Source organism: Delphinapterus leucas, chromosome 20, assembly GCF_059928025.1.
Source record: "Delphinapterus leucas isolate spDelLeu-1000000601 "Yukka" chromosome 20, BTC_Dleu_Yukka2, whole genome shotgun sequence".
NCBI lineage: Eukaryota > Metazoa > Chordata > Mammalia > Artiodactyla > Monodontidae > Delphinapterus > Delphinapterus leucas.
The window spans coordinates 54,600,225-54,616,776 of NC_143148.1; the positions used below are offsets into that span (position 1 = coordinate 54,600,225).

The following is a 16,552-nucleotide window of genomic DNA, read 5'->3' on the forward strand; positions in this document are numbered from 1 at the left end:
TGCAAACATCCTTTGTACAAAAGATGTGCTCACTCGTTCTCCAAAATCCCAGCAGACATTTTATCCGTTTCTGGGAAACAGTTACACTATTCATCTTATCTCCTGTCAGTTACACCTGGACTTTAGTCATAGACCCATCTGAATATTCTATTATCTCAAGGCTAGGAGCAAAGTTAACCCTCTTTAAAAAAATGTACACAATAATAAGAGGACAGAGGAGAAAGAAGTTAGTACACACACACACCAAGGAAGAAAAGATGTGAAGCTGCTCCGTAATTTGTTCCTGTAATTGGTCGCAAGGCTGTAAGGGTCGCAAGTTAATAAACTTCATTCTTTCCCTACACACTCCATGTTTCCTCTTTCCTCAGCCAGCATCTCAACTGATCAGGGTTGACGCCTGCTAGGGTGACCCAAGACTTCATAACCTAAAGGGTTGAAATAGTTCCCACCTCTGAGGTTGTAGTTTTTCATTAAAATTTGTCATTGGACAGGGAAGTGCTAAGAAAGATGCCCTGGAGAATGCTCTGGGCATTCTTCATCACCCATTGTGTAGGAACAAAACACATGTCCCTTTGTTCCCAAGATCACATGCACCAGCCAGGAGAGTAAACTTCTTTGCCCACTGATTTACTGGTAAAATGACCAGATTGTTTCAATTTCTGTCTTAATGGGACCACTGTTGTCCTCCCTGGTGGGAGCACACCTTCCTTGGGAACCCAGATCTCCAAACAATGGAGGTCAAAATTGAGGGACAGGAAGCAAAATGCCTAAGTGGGTTATTGGGTGTAACAGTGAGAGGAGCCACTCCCTCTGCCTCTGTTGATCCCAGACCATACATTCTGACCATGATGAGAGCGACAGCCCCATCTGAGAGGTCAGTGGTTCAAAACATAAATTACATTTTGTAAGATGGAGTGTTGTACCCCACCTAGGGCCATGACTGAGTCTTCAGTAGACCATTCCACCATCCTATTACACCCACTGCTCCTGGGTGTTGGGGTATGTGCTAAGACCAGTGAATTCCAGAGGCACAAGCCCACTGCTCCACTTCTTCTATTGGGAAATGGGTTCAGCTATTGGAAGTAAGGCTGTGCAGAATATCTTGAGGGATTCCACAAATCCATGGATTGTGGTGCCAGCGAAGCACTGTGAAAAACTTCGAGCTTCTGCCCCAGGATGTAGGGAGCCAGAAGGTGCACTGTCCTCACCTTCACAATGAATTAGAGTCAGATTAACTTCAAAGTCACAACCTCTTCATAACTCACCAGAGAACTGAGGTCACAGAGCAATCTGAATCTAAGGAGATTCAGAGAGAGAGGAGAAATGCACCTCATTTAATTGCTGGGAACATAATTAGATGAAATCAGTATTTCTTAGATGTCCTAGGTACATATCTCCAGACGGACAGACACACCTACACACTTAATTCCATGGGCTTCTGTATTTACTACTTAGAATAAGGTTCAGATTAGGAGATGGTCTGCTTGGCGGTAAATTCTACTGGGCTGAACTATCAAAAATCGATAATTGTTTTTGACCCATGAAAGGCAATTTCTTTTTTTTTTTTTTTTTTTTGCGGTACGCGGGCCTCTCACTGTTGTGGCCTCTCCCGTTGCGGAGCACAGGCTCCGGACGCGCAGGCTCAGCGGCCATTGCTCACGGGCCCAGCCGCTCCGCGGCATGTGGGATCTTCCCGGACCGGGGCACGAACCCGTGTCCCCTGCATCGGCACGTGGACTCTCAACCACTGTGCCACCAGGGAGGCCCAAGGCAATTTCTTACGGTTCAACCTAATACATCACCATATTCTATATTAATGGCTGTTTTTTAAAAGTTACTAATTGGACAAAAGCTCCAATACTGAATTAGACTAAAATTATTATTTGAAAGTATAAGAGAATGAAAAAGTACATGAAAACAGGTATTTATTACAGAACAATTTTTTTTCTTAATTAATTAAAGGCTTTAAACAAAAAAACATAACTCCACACACTGACATTGACTTGGTAGCATGGAAATATTTCAGCCTGGAGAGGCATGTTTGTTCTTGATGAATTTACATATAATAAATTCTCATGACATTTGATTCCGAAGTATATGTATGAACTGACTTGACATGATTATAAACATAAGGGCAATTTAAACACTGGTATCAGTTTACATGAGTCAATTCAAGGTCAGTGACTGGAGAACTATATTAAAAAAATCTGACATAAAAAATTTTTTACGAAGCAACCACGTACCTATGTACAGTTGAAGATCAAGGGTTAAAAATCCACTCTTGATGAATACCATTAAGCAAAGGATGTATAACATCCAACACACATCTGTTCCAAAAACAGCATGTTTCCAAAGTTATACATTTCTTTACAAATAAACATTACAGCATTAATAACTATAGAGGAACCAACAGAATGAGTTCCAAAATGTGCTAATTCTCACAAGGCATCCCTGAGCCATATCTTAAGCCATCAGTTTTAATCTTGGGGTTTTAAGAACATCTTCTTTGTTTTAATTGGTTTTATGTCTCCATTTTCATCTTCTTCATAATTGGCACGGTCTCTTTTTTTGGCAAACTTTTTCCCAATTGTCCCCACCAAGGTCTCGTATCTGTTAAGATGATATACACAACAAGTTTAGTTTCAAATAAAAAAGGTAGGAATCAAGACTTGTCAAGAATATCAAACCAAGTACGTAACAAAGAATAAGAAAAATCAAAACTTTGATTAAAAGAAACCATCTGATTTAAAATTTATGAACTTCTCTATGAACGATTAAATTCTTCACTGTTTTTGGTTTTGGTTTTCCATTATCCTAAATAAACTGAGATGTATATTTTAAAATATGTATTAGAAGCAGCACTAGAAATAAGCCCTCAATTTGCCAGCCTGTGACAGGTATAAATCCACCCCAGGCCATGTTAGAAGATGACTAAGCCAAGATGACTCCCTGCTGGGGTACTCCCTTCAAAGGTACGGTAGTCCAGTCACCATGCGGAAAGAGTGCACATGTGAGACAGTGAATGCTGGGCTCAGATTATAAAGCTGGTCCAAGGTAATAGTTACCTTCTAGCCATTTCTTCATCTGACACATCGAGCTCCACTGTTTCCTCTTCAACTTCCTCTGCTTTGTTCTTAGCATTCATCTGAAGCATTAATTTCTGAAAAATACAACAATGGGGACTAGCAGGGCTGGAAAAAGCTTGTTAAAGGAACTGGTGTCAAACGTATTTGAAGGTAGAGACACAGAAGCCACAGAATCTACAGGACTAACCAAAATTTATAAGGGATTCTCTATAATACTTTATTCTACAATAAGCAGATAGAAGCCAGCTCTGAATTAAAATAATAATAAGACAAAGTTCCACTAGATTAGACTTACTGTTAATGAATTTAAATGTATTTTAGATCATAAATTTATTAGTTACTTGTATCTAAAGCAGGCACACTGCTGACACACTCTAGTGACTGGGGGAAAGAAGAAGTAAACTTTCAGATACCTTTTGAACTTCCCAACTTTGAGCCAAATGGGAGAAACACTACAGTCAAGAGTAATTGTAAATGTAGTTTTTGGTGGTGGTTGAGGAAGGGGAGCAGCAAACTGCTGGAAGAACTGGAAGGCTGGCTCTGGTATAATTAGGAGACCTTCCTCACCCCTGAACACGCGGGTGGATAACGCACTGATTTCTACATGATGTCCACGCATCATGGGTCTCTCCTTCATTTCTTTTTCTCACATTAACCTTTTCTTGATAGTTGTCCTCTGACAGGCTTAAAAAAAAAGTACACTACCTCTTATCACTAGAAACACATAGATATAAAAAAATGTGTTCTAAGTTCATCCTGCTTATAATAAAGTAAGTACTCTCAAGTTGGTATCATTCTTTTTATAACCAGGTACATTGAACTTTTCTCACAATTTATGACAGCTCAGACCTGCAAGCCAAACAGTTCAAAACCTTTCCCAGAGAGAATATATTCAGTGTTACAGAGTGCCAGTGATTAGAGTCATTTTCTAATAACTTCCCACGTCAAATTTGGAGGGCCAGATCAACTCCTTTTCCCACTGCATCAGACATACTTTGGAGTCCTTGCCTGCCCAATACCCTAGTCTCTGGGCATCATCCACTCATAATCTTTGCTATCTTTTTTTCCCTTTTACCCCACTGTCCTCTTTGTCTTCCTAATCTAAAGCGTAAGCAGGCCAAAACAAGGAAATATATTAAAAACAAACACTTTGTGTTGATTCTGTGTAAAGTAAATTTAACACCTTAATTATCATAGCCCCTCAAAAAAGGAAGAGAAAGAAAATCAACCTACAATCTTTAAATAAACTCTGGCATTTAGTTTGGTTAACTGTGGTTCCTATAAGCATCCTGAGAGAACTGGTTTTCAACCGGGTATGATTTTGCTTGGCAAGGGACCTCTGGCAATGTCTGGACACATTTTTGGGGGTCACAACTGGGGTGTATATATGTATCTAGTGGGTAGAGGGTAGAAGCTAGGGATGCTGCTCAACATCCTACAGTGCACAGGAAAGCCCCCACCATAAAGAATAATCTGGCCCCAATTGTCAAAAGTGCCAGGGCTAAGAAACCGTGGCTTCAAGTGATAGTTACAAAACTAAAGCTTTATACCACAAACCTCCATTTGGTTGGTCAAGTACCTGACAGATGGCTTTCAATATATAAGCCAGAGTTGTAATAGTTATTTGTTAAACGAAGGTCTGTGCTTCTCTACAAACCCGAGGCAGGAAAATTAAAATGAACGTCTCAGTTATAAGCTGAATATTTCGTTTTCAGACAAACTTTTCAAAGATTCATTTAAAAATCTATTTACAAGCTTGGATTAAAACCTGTCCATTAAAAAGTCAAATTACTCAAATTTTAAGTAACATTTTTTCCACTAGAAAAGATACATTTATAGATGCCAGAAAATAATTTTTTGTAATAGCATCATATGAATAAAATCCTGACATTCCTGCAAAAGAACTGAGGTAAAATTCTAACACTTAACAGTGGCACTTTCCGGGACTATATACTGCTATATTAAATTATCTACTCAATTCTATCATAAAACTAGACTGCAATGCCTATAATTTCTTTAAATAGCTACGGCAATAGTTCAAGACTTGCTATTTTCTATATAATGAGGAGAAATGGTATCTGGTGGGGAAAAACCTAAACCCAATTATAAGCAGAAAGAATTCAATTGGAAAAATCTTAAATGTGAAGCAATTATATTTAATACCTCAACCTCAGGATTAAATCCTCTGAATGACATTCTTCCGTAGAGAAGATCTTCACATAACAAGAAACTCTGCTCTTCTATTATGAAACTCCTAGACGAGAAAATAAACCTGTATTAATACCATGACTACTTATAACAAAGCACAGCAGATAAAAGTCAAGATTTCAAATGAAAAATACATCTTATGGTTCTCAGCGGAATCAAGAAAAAATACAGTAATATTTCTGACCTAGGATTAGAAATAAAAACTGATTAATTTGGTCAACAAAAGCATTAGGAGGCAAGAGCGGCAGGGCACCTGAATTTTCCAAAAGTGAAGCAAAGGTTCGTTGACGTTTATACCCCCCACCAAGTTTTTATTAAATCTGCAGAAATTAGTTAGTGTCCTAGGTAGCTTTAAAAGAGTGTTTTAATTGGAGCTCTTAGCTGTAAATAACGACTGGCCCTGGATGACTTAAGTAGAGAAGTAATTTATTATAAGGATACTGGTATCTCACAGAATCAACGGGAGAGCTGGATGAGCAGAACTGGAAAATGGGCAGAAACAGGGTAGCTAGGTGGCTGGCTCCAAACCAAAATCAAGCTACAAAACCACCCTGGTAAAAATGACACTGCTGCTGAGAGGGCATCCAGGAGGCACTGTTGCCCTGGAAATGTGATGCAAGTGTGAATGTTTCAGTCTCCAAAAGGGATTCTCCCGTGAGTCACCAGTGTATGACCCCAATTCCAGGTAAGCATATCCGACTACAGCCCAGCAATCAACCATAAAGCAAGCCAGGAAAGCAAATACTGGGCCTTTACGGCAGATTGTTCCTTGTCAAGCAATCCTGCCCTGCTTCTTGTCAAGATGCGCTCATTCATTCACTCACTTGGCAAACGCTTGTTAAACCAAACTGTGTGCCAGGCACTGTTCTAGAGCTGGGGAGACAGCCATTACTGAGAGGCTCTGCTCTCATGGAGGTTACATTCTAGAGGGGGGCCAGATAAAAAATAACAGACTTATACAATGGATAAACATGAAGAAGGTTATTCCACTCCTGGCCACAAGGGAGCAACTGGTACCAAACCAGCCCGCCAACTGTAACCAAAAAATTTAGGCACATGTTCTCTTGAACTTTTTGTTCAGCCTCTTCCATAAACTAGGGATTCCCTTTCAACCGGCCGATCTCGTTTCTTGTGAAGTACAGGTGATAAAACATCACCAATGTCCCCAGTAAATCATCTCCCTCAGGAAAGCACCATACATATGCATTTAAGCATTCACTTAAGTTAAGAGGTGGACCCAAAGGCCAGGAAAGGATTCATAGTAGGGCCACTGGCCCCTCAGAGGGCTTTCCCATGGGTTTCTATTGGCCCAATAACTGTAACATTAATACAAAAAGGAGCATAAGTGGTTTGTTATCTACAGCATAGTTTCAATGATGAGCGACACTAATTCAGTTAGCAAATAAGGGAAATATTCATCTATTTTTGCAGATGAGAAACTACTGCTCAGAAAAAAATAAACAAACTTGCCTAAAATAATATGCCACAAATAATATGCAAGGCAAAACAGGGCAAAAACTCACTGCTAAGAAATAATTCTCTATGGGACTCTCTCATTTTAGCACACCTTGTGAGTGAGGCACTAAATGCCCTTTTGTTCCGAAATATTTTTTTAAGGATATATGCACAGTGAACAGCTTTGAAAGGCAGAGCTTTGCCTTCATTCTTCCTCTGGAGCAAAGCGCAGACTTGCTTAATGCCCAGTATAATAAAGATAATGCCTCCATTGGAGCCAAGGGCAAGTCTGTTTGCAGTCTAGTATCAAAGACTCAGGTTTCCTAAGCTCAGGACTTTGCTGTGATGCAAACCTACTGTGGGTGCCACATCCTCCTCCCTGGGATTAGGGGAAATGATGCCAATGTGATGCTCATGCTGCCTGCTGTGCTGTGAGTAATAAAGTCCTCTGTCTCTGACTCAGGAATCTCGTACCTTCCACCAGTATCCATGAAACTGTGGCAGGCTAACTTGTCAGTTTGCTAAGTAGGGTCAATCTCAGAGTTCACAGTTCTTAAAGTTCATCAGGCCACAATGCACAAGCACGAGAAGCACAGAAGGCAAAAATACTTTTTAAACAACATCCTATGGCAAAGGAGTAACTAAAATGGCTATACTCACATCCTCTATACCACGGCACATCCTTTCGAGAAAAACCATATAGCCACAACACAGCAAAAACTTGGATCTGGTAAATTCTATTCCTAGTATTCCTAAGTATTTTATGTCAGGTTCCCTGGAAACAGTCTCTGAGACAGTTACGTGCAGAAGTTTTACTGGTGAGTGCTGCGTGGCAGATGCCCCTCTATGGAAACGAAGACTTCAAGACTGGGCTGAGGGAGAAGCTGACTTGCAACGTGGCTATGCCAAGACCTCAGCCCCTACAAGAAACTCTAGGAAGCCCTGCAGTTGTTCCAAGCTGAGACAAAGAAGCCAGACCCTCAGCCGCCTACATAGCCTGGTCACTGGCTAGGGGTGTCCTATAAGGGGAGGTATGAACACTGAACAGCCCTAACAGTCACTGAGTTATAGCCCAGTGCAGCTGAATGGCAACCTCTAGACTCCCAGAGCATATACACAATGGAATCTCCAGTTTCACAGATAGCAGTAACCCTCTGCAATAATTCAGATGACAATACCAAGTAAAGATTCACAGACACAAATGAGCAAAAAGAGTGGGTGAATTTCATAATATTCAAGTATAAGGAAACACATATACTGCTAACATTTCTTGTGCTTTATACCGGGCACTGTGGTCACTGCTTCACATACATTATCTCATTTACTTCTCATAATGTAAGTGACAGATACTATTGTCACACCCAATATACAAATGACAAGACAGGTTCAATAACTTGCCCAAGATCCCAAGTAAGCAAGTAGCAGAGATGGGCATCAAACCCAGGTCTGCCTGTCTCCAGAGCCCATGCACTTAATTAACCAATCCATTCCACTCTCTCCCTATTTGGGGTGTTAAAACACACACACCCCAGGGACATACCATCCATTTACCCCTCCAGATCTATTCCCCACTCTCCCCGCCCCCCATCAATGCCTTGGGAGGCTGATCTGAATGTAATACATGGAAGGGCTCCTTTGCTGTCTGGAACGGCTGGCCCCCTTCCTATGGGATTACTTGGGCTGGCCGTGCCCTCAAATAAAGGTAGCAACTCTTGTAAGATGCTCTCTCCACACAGCCTGTCTTGAGATTCAGTAACCATTCCCTCCCCTTGATCCTCCAGGCCTGGAGTGGAAATTATTTCTACTATACAAGCCACCAAGGTGATGCACTGTCCACAGTGGCTTCCCTACACCTGCTCACACTTTGGTGGTCTCTGTTATACGCTCCTCAAATTACCCAATTTGACAGTGTCATCTCTTCCTGCCAACATCCTAAACTGATAATTCGTTCCTATACATAAATAGGACACTGAATGATGGCAAAAGGTTATTATTTGCTGCTGTGGTCTGAATGTTTGTCCCCCCCCACCCCCAAATTCATATGTTAAAATCCTAACCCTCAAAGATGATGGTACTAGGAGGTGAGGCCTTTGGAAAGTACATAAGTCATGAGCGTGGGGTTTCATGAAGGGTTTAGGGCCTTAGGAAAGAGACCCCACAGAGATCCTTAGCCACTTCCACCAGGTGAGGACACAGCAAGAAGGCGCTGGCTATGAACCAGGAAGAGGGCCATAATCAAAATATGACCATGCTGGTATCCTGATCTTAAAATTCCAGCCTCCAGAACTGTGAGAAATAAATTTCTGTTGTTCATGAGCTTCTCAGCCTGTGGTATTTTGTTATAGTACCTGAACAGACCGAGACACCTACCTCCCTAGGAAAGGAATCTAGAGGTCATTTTTCTGGGACTAACATGCTGTGTGGGGGGAAAAAAAACAATACTGAAAACAGGATACAAACTGTCTTGCTTTTCAATAAAAGCCAAGTAACAAAACATGTGGCAAAACTTCGAGCAAGTTTAGCCAAGGCATAAAACTAAATTATAGCTCCTTACCAGTAACAGTCCCTTTCTACCAGCCCCTGCTCCCAAATCCATACCATCTTCAGCATCATCTTTGCCTTCCTCACTAACATCTTGCTTCCTCTGAGAAGCAAGAGAAAAGCAAGTTGAGAAGCAAGCAGAGAAAACAAAATACCTTCCTTCCATCCCTCCTGGTGGGACGTACTTTCTATCTTTAGAGAAGCATGTCTAACCTTCCAGAAAAGATTCAGAAAAAGCGTGCCAAATGAACCATGGAAAACAATGTGTTAAAAAGAAAATAAATTACGAGGTATGGAAAGGAAAGACATAAATGGGCCTGGAGACAATAAGCAGCATCTTCAGTCATTTGACAAAATTTAAATAAAACTGCCACACCACAGAGGTTACCAAGGTAAGAAAAGCATCAAGGAGAAATGATAAGTAGCTTCCAGAAGAACTTAGAAAAATTAATTGATGATGTGAATCCTTCACTCCTTCATTCAAAATTTATCATGCCTCAACCAAGCTTAGATGTGGAAGAGAAATGATCTAGTGTGTTATCAAGCTTCAGTAACGACTAGCTGGTGACCCTGGCCTAGTTACCCTCCCTTAAGCTTCAGTTTCATCAACTATAAAATGGATGGAATGATAGTAGCCAGCTCTCAAGTTTGCTATGAGGACTAAATAATTAAGAGATGTAAAGTGCTTAGCCCAGTTCCTAGAACACACTATAGACTCAATTCATCTTAGCTAAGATGACTGGTATTAACGGCAAAAATTAAAAAAAAGAAAATAAAACATTCTTGACCTGCCTTTACAAAGCTCAGCCTAATGGAGAACTCTGTTACTGAAACAAAACTGGAGAGGCTTGAAGAACACATCTAATCTTCAGAACTTAATATGATACAGAGCACATTACTGATTCTCATAAAAGGTCTCCAGTTATTACCAGAGATATACAGGCTGGATTCCTTTATTCAATGTAAAAAAAAGAACGATGTTATAAATGATGGCCGAGGACCAATAAAAATGTATAAATCAAACTAGAACTCTTACAGACTTAATAATTTAAAAAAATTTGCAAGTCTAGTTCAAGAAACTGAATAGATACTATTTCATGGGTTTTATGTCATGCAATGATCAATCACATTTACAGGGATTTCCCTTTGAACGCCCAAAGTGTCATAAAAAACCTACTCTTTCTCTTTAAGCTCGGGCAAATCCAAGTACCAGTGCTCTTCACTAATGATTTTCTTTTCTTCCTCTTCTAGTTGTTTCTTGGTTTCTGAGTCCAGTCCCCTTTGCATGAACTGTCAAAACGAAACAAAATCAGTGTCAGCAACTATTTTTCCCAGCTTACAGTTGAGGAAAACTCAACCGGCCCTCCCTCATTTCTCTGGAAATCCTGTCTCATGGGTGGGGGTGGGGTGACCAAGCAGCTTAGCCCTGCCCTTGACAACACCACTTCAGGAGGGAGCCTGCTAGAGCACATAAAAAGCAACATATGTACTTCCTTTAGAAGACTTTAAAAGAGCTTTACCACATTTTAGTTTTTCTGATTTAACAGAACAGGCAAAAACCCCCAACTGTATTCAATAAGTATCATGTTAAATATTTCAGTTTTACATAATAGCCAGTGAGCAAGGGCTAAGACAAAAGACTGATCCACAGAGCAGGACAGGCAGGTTGAGACAGAAAGTGAGGGGGGCACAAAAGAGAGGATGCTCAGTACTATCCGAACGTCTCTCTGACCTGGGAAGCCCATCGGCCTTTGCACCTGCTGACCTGGATTTGTAATGCCCTTCTCAAGTTCTTCCACCTGGCCAATTTCTAGCCCTTCTGACATAGGTAAGGCTACTCCATCTCTGTAAAATCGTCCCTGACAGCTGCAGGAGAAATCAGCATCTCTCTCCTAGAAGCTTCCCATGGCAGCTTCAACTAGTCTCAGGACATTTTAATTTCTTGAGTATCTGTTTTTTCTGAAGACCTTCAGGGCAGGGACTGTGTTTGGATTATCTCCATCAGTACCAGCATGCCGAATGATGCATTGTAAGGGCTCTGTGAACACAGATGGCCGCAAAGCTGTATCTGTAACCCCACTGCTCTTCACCTACATCTATCTTCTGAAACGCTCATCAACTCTACGGCTGCACTTTATTCTAAAATCTGCAGAAGCTCAACTCAAAACAGGCCAGTCCTGCTGTTAGTCTCTTCCTAGCACAAACAATAACTATATTTCCTCAGGAGACAGATGAACAAACCAAGAAGTTAACTGCAGCAAAATGATGAAGTATCAATATGGGAAAAAATAAATTCAGAAAACATCCAGGAGCACCCCAGAAGTTAGGTCTAGGGTTCCACTGGGTTCCATTAATCCCCATTTATTTCCCTTATCCAGGCGCCATATTACTTTCCCCTCTACTCCAGCTCTTCCAAAAACACAAGCATTTTTAGGCATAAGGGCTTTACCAAAGGCTACAAAATGAAATGACAAGACTTGAAAAATGTTCACAAATACAGTGATAACATCAAGTTCTGATGATGATGTAGAGAAACTGGACCACTCCTACACTGCTGGTGAGAAAGTAAAATGGTATAACCTCTGTGGAAAATAGCTTGACAATTTCTTACACAAGTAAACATCCACTTACCATAGAACCCAGCAACTGTCCTCTTGGGCATTTATCCCAGGGAATGAAAACTTACATTCACTCAAAAAGTTATACAAGAATATTCACAGCAGCTCTATATGCAACAGCCCCAAACTGGAAACAACCAAAATACTCTTCAAGAGGTGAATGGTTAAGTATATGGTACATCCATAGCATAGAATATTACTCAGCAATAAAAAGGAACTACTGATTGACTCAATAACCTAGAAGGATCTCAAGTGAATTACACTGAGTGAAAAAAGTCAATCTCAAAAGGTTACACATTGTAATGATTACATTTATAAAACATCTTTGAAGTAACACAATTATAGGAATGGGGAACAGATCCGTGGTTGTCAGAGGTTAGGCATGATAGAAGGGAGTGGGCGTGGCTACAAAGGGGTCGCTCAAGGGAACTTGGTGGTGACGGAACAATTCTGTATCCTGAATGTGGTAATGGTTACATGAATCTACACACGATAAACACTCTCACATACACCTGCCCCCACACATGAAGGAGTGCATGTAAAACAGTGAAATCTGAGCAGGCTCTGTGGATTGTACCACTGTCCATTTCCTGGCTTTGCACTGTACTCTAGCAATATAAGACAGGGAGGTGAAGTGTGCACGGCATCTCTCTACATTTTTTGCAACTTCTTGTGAATCTATCATTATTTTAAATAAACATAAATGTTTGCAATCTATCTAAAGTGTTTTGTAGTCCTCATCCTTTCACCTCTGTGTCTATAGCCTCACCATAGGAAAGAAGAATTGGCAATTTCTGTAATGCATACCCTGGACTTCCCACTCCTCTGCCTCTGCTACTCAACATCATGCTTCAATTTTCTGCCTGGCAAAATATTTCTCTGGGAAGGCCCAGAGCATGTGTCCTTTGGGTCTTCCCTGACTTTTTTGGCCAAGCTCTTCTCAGGTCTGTTCCCATAAAAGAATACCTTTTCCTACTTCTAAGACAGCCTTATGAACACTGGCTCATTATGCTTTTTCTGTGCCTCCCAAAAGACTAAAATTATGAATAGTAGACCATGTCTTTTGTTCATCTTGTATTACTGGTACTCAGGCAGTACTTGGTACCTGAGAGGAACTCAATAAATTTTCTCTGAACGTGAGTCTAGACTTGTCTTATTTTTCCAGACTCCCTTTCTTGGATGGCTCTCTTTAAACCTAGATGCTTCATTTCATCACTTATACTCTTGGTGGTGAAACTCATCGGTCCTGCCCAACTGCCCTTTTACCTCTTAATTTTAGTCAGGTAGATATTATTTATGGTATACAAAATACACACACACACACATACGCATTCTGTACACATGGAAGGACAGATCATCCTGTGAATATGAATCAAGAAACTCCCCAATTCTCCTGACTCTACAGCATCTAAGAACATACTCTAAAGATAGTGATTTAACTTTACTCACAACTGACGGCCTACGGCAGGTCTCACAAACTAGTACAGTCCTTAGGCTGGATGTATATTGTTGTAAATAAAGCTTTACTAGAACAAGGTCATATTCATTTGCCTCTGAGCCACAATGGAAGAGCTGAGTAGCTGTAACAGTGGCCGTTTGGCCCACAAGACTGAAGTCTCTTTACAGAAAAAATTCACTCATTTCTGTCTTAAGAGTCCAAAAGAGCTAAAATCACAAGTAAGTACCCTCCCTACAACCGCTCCATCATACTGACAGCCCTTCCACCTACCTCCTTTACTTTCTACTTCTGCTCAGGATCACCCTCCAGCCCCCAATAGCTGACCAAGACAGAGGAATTCGAGTACGCTAGAAAACAAATAAGTCAATATTAAATCCTCAACTTTCTCATTCTTACTCTACAATTAGCTCTGGCTGAACAGCTACGCTAGATAAGGAAACCGAATGCAGCTGCTCCATTGCTTCTCAAAGGATACCCCACTCTATCTGTATACACTGTGTCTCCTGGTATCCTGCCAGTAAGTTCTTTCTCATCAATGGCTGAAGTTGCTAACCCACATAGAGAACCTGGGTAATTTTTTTCTCTCTCTTTTGCTTCCAATGTCCAGTTGTGTCCTCCCCAATCACTCAAGTAGGGGTGGATAATTTTTTTAAGTTAACTTCTTCCTTCCTAATTGAAGAGTCAGATAGTTGGTCTGAGCCCTAATTACCCAGCACATCTTCACTTGACTTATTCCAAGAGCTAAAACAACTGCTAAAATCTTTTCAATGTCTGCTTTGCCAGTCCACTTCTCTGAAACTTACATGTTACAAACCATAAGCAAAAATAAAAACTCTGTTCAGTAAAGATCCAAATGTTGCTAATATGCTTGAAAGAAGTACTTTAGAAATGATAAATTATGCTATGATTTACCCTGCACCCTCACTCTCCCTATTCATCCCTAGTTACACCCTAGCTCAACTCCATTCATGTCTTGCACATGCAACATTTACTCTCCAATCTTTCAAAACATTACTCATGCCTTGCTTCCCTTCACTGGAAATTCCATTATTCTGTAAACATGACAGCTAACAGTCTGCATCTATGAGTGGTGTTCAGCAACAAGCAGTACAGATAGTAATTAAGAGCAGGGGCTTTGAAGCCAGACTGCCTGAGTTTAAGTCCTGCCAATATGCTTTATTGCTGTGTAGCTTTGGGCAAGTTACCTACTTCTTGTTTCAGGTGCCTCAGCTGTAAGAGAGGGATAATAATCGTGCCCACCGCAAAGGGTTATTACGTGGATTTCACACGTTATAATATGCAAAGCACTGAATGTCTACCACATAGTATGTTTGCCACTACTATTAAGTTTTAAGGCTTGGGTGTTTCTCTTGTTTTAATTCCTGTATTCATTTCATACACCCTTGTCTTCCCCCACACAACTCTGAAATTATTTGGTTAAACTGATTCAATTTCAAATCTGAAAATCACTTTTCTTTCAAGTTGGGTGACATAATTCACTTTCACCTCAACTGTTAAAATTCTCTCCATTCCCACCATCACCTGAAACCCCTCACCCAGATCATTAGTTCTAGCTGGTCGTTATGACTGCAGTTTGGTCCCTTGTCGGGTCTTTCTTTCACCAATGTATTCTCCACTGGACAGTTAAAGTAACGGTGAAAAGTAAAAAGCACAGCTCATGATACTTTCCCCGGTGCGCAACTGCTTCCCAACGCTCACAAGATAAAGAAAAAAATCCTTAACCTGGCCTAAAATTTCTTGCATTTTGTGATTACTGTCTCCTTTTCCGGGCCCATTTCTTGCTACTTGCCTTCCAGACATACTGAACGACCTCTAGTTCTTGGAAATAACGGCTTTTTTGGGTTTTGCCTCTCAGACTTCTGAACTCGCTTTCCCCACAGTCTATGCCGCTATGTACCCAACCCTCCCACCTACCCTTCAGTCTCTACTAGACGCCATTTCCCTCAGAAGCCCAAATAAGTTCCAGGGGCTTCTGGCGACTCTAGCATCACTGCACTTAGTACACTGCATCCTAACTGCCTGCTTAGGCGTCTCTCCTATCCGGCCCCGGGCTTTAAAAGAGAATCCGACGGATTTATAATCCGGTTCCCAGTGCCTAACTCAGAGCAGGCGCTAAGTGAGTGAACGACCGCGAGAGCAGGAGGTCCTCCGGGGCCTCTCGAATGCCCCCATACGCCCGCCGCCTCGGCTCTAGCCAGGTCTGGAAGACCGGGTACTCCCGCCGCCCGACCCGCATCCCTCGCGTCCCCGCACCTTCATGCGCAGCAGGTTCTTGGACAACTTAGTTTTGCGTTCGGCAGCCATACTGAGCACCGCTGCGGCCGCGCTCCGCCACTAGGTCCGCCGCGCATGCGCGATGCTGCGTGCGCGTCGGCTCCTGCTTACGTACATCGCGTCGTTCCGCCCCGTGGCTCCGCCCCCGTTTTTCGCGTTTCACCTTGGCCCGCGCTTTTCGCGCGTCGCCTCAGGGAGCGCTCGCCTAGTGAAGAAGCTCAGGGAAGAGGCGCGGCCGCCAAAGCAGGAGTGACAGCGACTTGACGCCGGGAGGGAGACCCCAAAGAGGCCGCAGCCGCAGCCGCAGAAGGCCGGAGTCCTGGCCGCTGTCGGCCTTCCCCGAGGGGCCCCTCAGGCCGCGCACCGGCTGAGCGCCGCCCGCCTCACGGACCCAGTCCTGCCTCGCCGACCCTGTCACCCTGGTGAGACCTTTGAGATAGTTGCCACAGCAGCCGTCGCCCCCACGCCCCCGACCGTTTCTTTCACGTGTTTCTAACGTGGCTGGCGGGCTTTCTAAGTTCTGCATCACTTTACGTGTCATAAGTTCATTTTATATCCTCGATAACCCTATGGGGCGGTCATTATCCCCTTGTTACAGTTGAGTAAACTGAGGTACAGGCAGGTTCCAGAGCTAGCCCAAAGCCAGAGGGAGGGAGGTGGGGGATGAACCCAGGCGGCCTGGCCGCAGAATGGCCCTTACAGACAGTGTTAAATCCACCTGTTAACTGGTGTGTGCGTCTCTGAACCTGAATGATCTGTCAACGAGGAAGAATAGGAAGAGGTAGATGTCAAAGACATATGACCATGAGAACATGACCTTGTTTTAATCCGAGGAATTAAAAGAACGTTGCCAACTTGATACTTCTAATGCTCCGTGTATCACCTAAAGA

At 42.2% G+C, this 16,552-nt stretch overlaps 1 protein-coding gene across 3 annotated transcripts; it reads right to left on the bottom strand.

The window, feature by feature from the left end:
• Window positions 1–1,908: 1,908 nt before the first annotated feature.
• Window positions 1,909–15,751, bottom strand: MPHOSPH6 (M-phase phosphoprotein 6). 3 transcript variants are annotated; one of them, XM_089903346.1, is made up of 6 exons: window positions 15,642–15,708; window positions 13,638–13,714; window positions 10,468–10,580; window positions 5,250–5,340; window positions 3,066–3,160; window positions 1,909–2,610 (listed from the first exon to the last, which is right to left on the bottom strand). In XM_089903346.1, the coding sequence occupies exons 3-6, from the start codon at window positions 10,575–10,577 to the stop codon at window positions 2,478–2,480; spliced, it is 429 nt and encodes a 142-aa protein (XP_089759472.1). In that variant the 5' UTR covers window positions 10,578–10,580; window positions 13,638–13,714; window positions 15,642–15,708; the 3' UTR covers window positions 1,909–2,477. The 3 variants fall into 3 exon arrangements, with proteins under 3 accessions (XP_089759472.1, XP_022438789.2, XP_022438790.2); XM_022583081.3 differs by lacking the exon at window positions 13,638–13,714 and having other exon boundaries at window positions 15,642–15,751; XM_022583082.3 differs by lacking the exon at window positions 15,642–15,708 and having other exon boundaries at window positions 13,638–15,300.
• Between the last annotated feature and the right edge of the window lie 801 nt (window positions 15,752–16,552).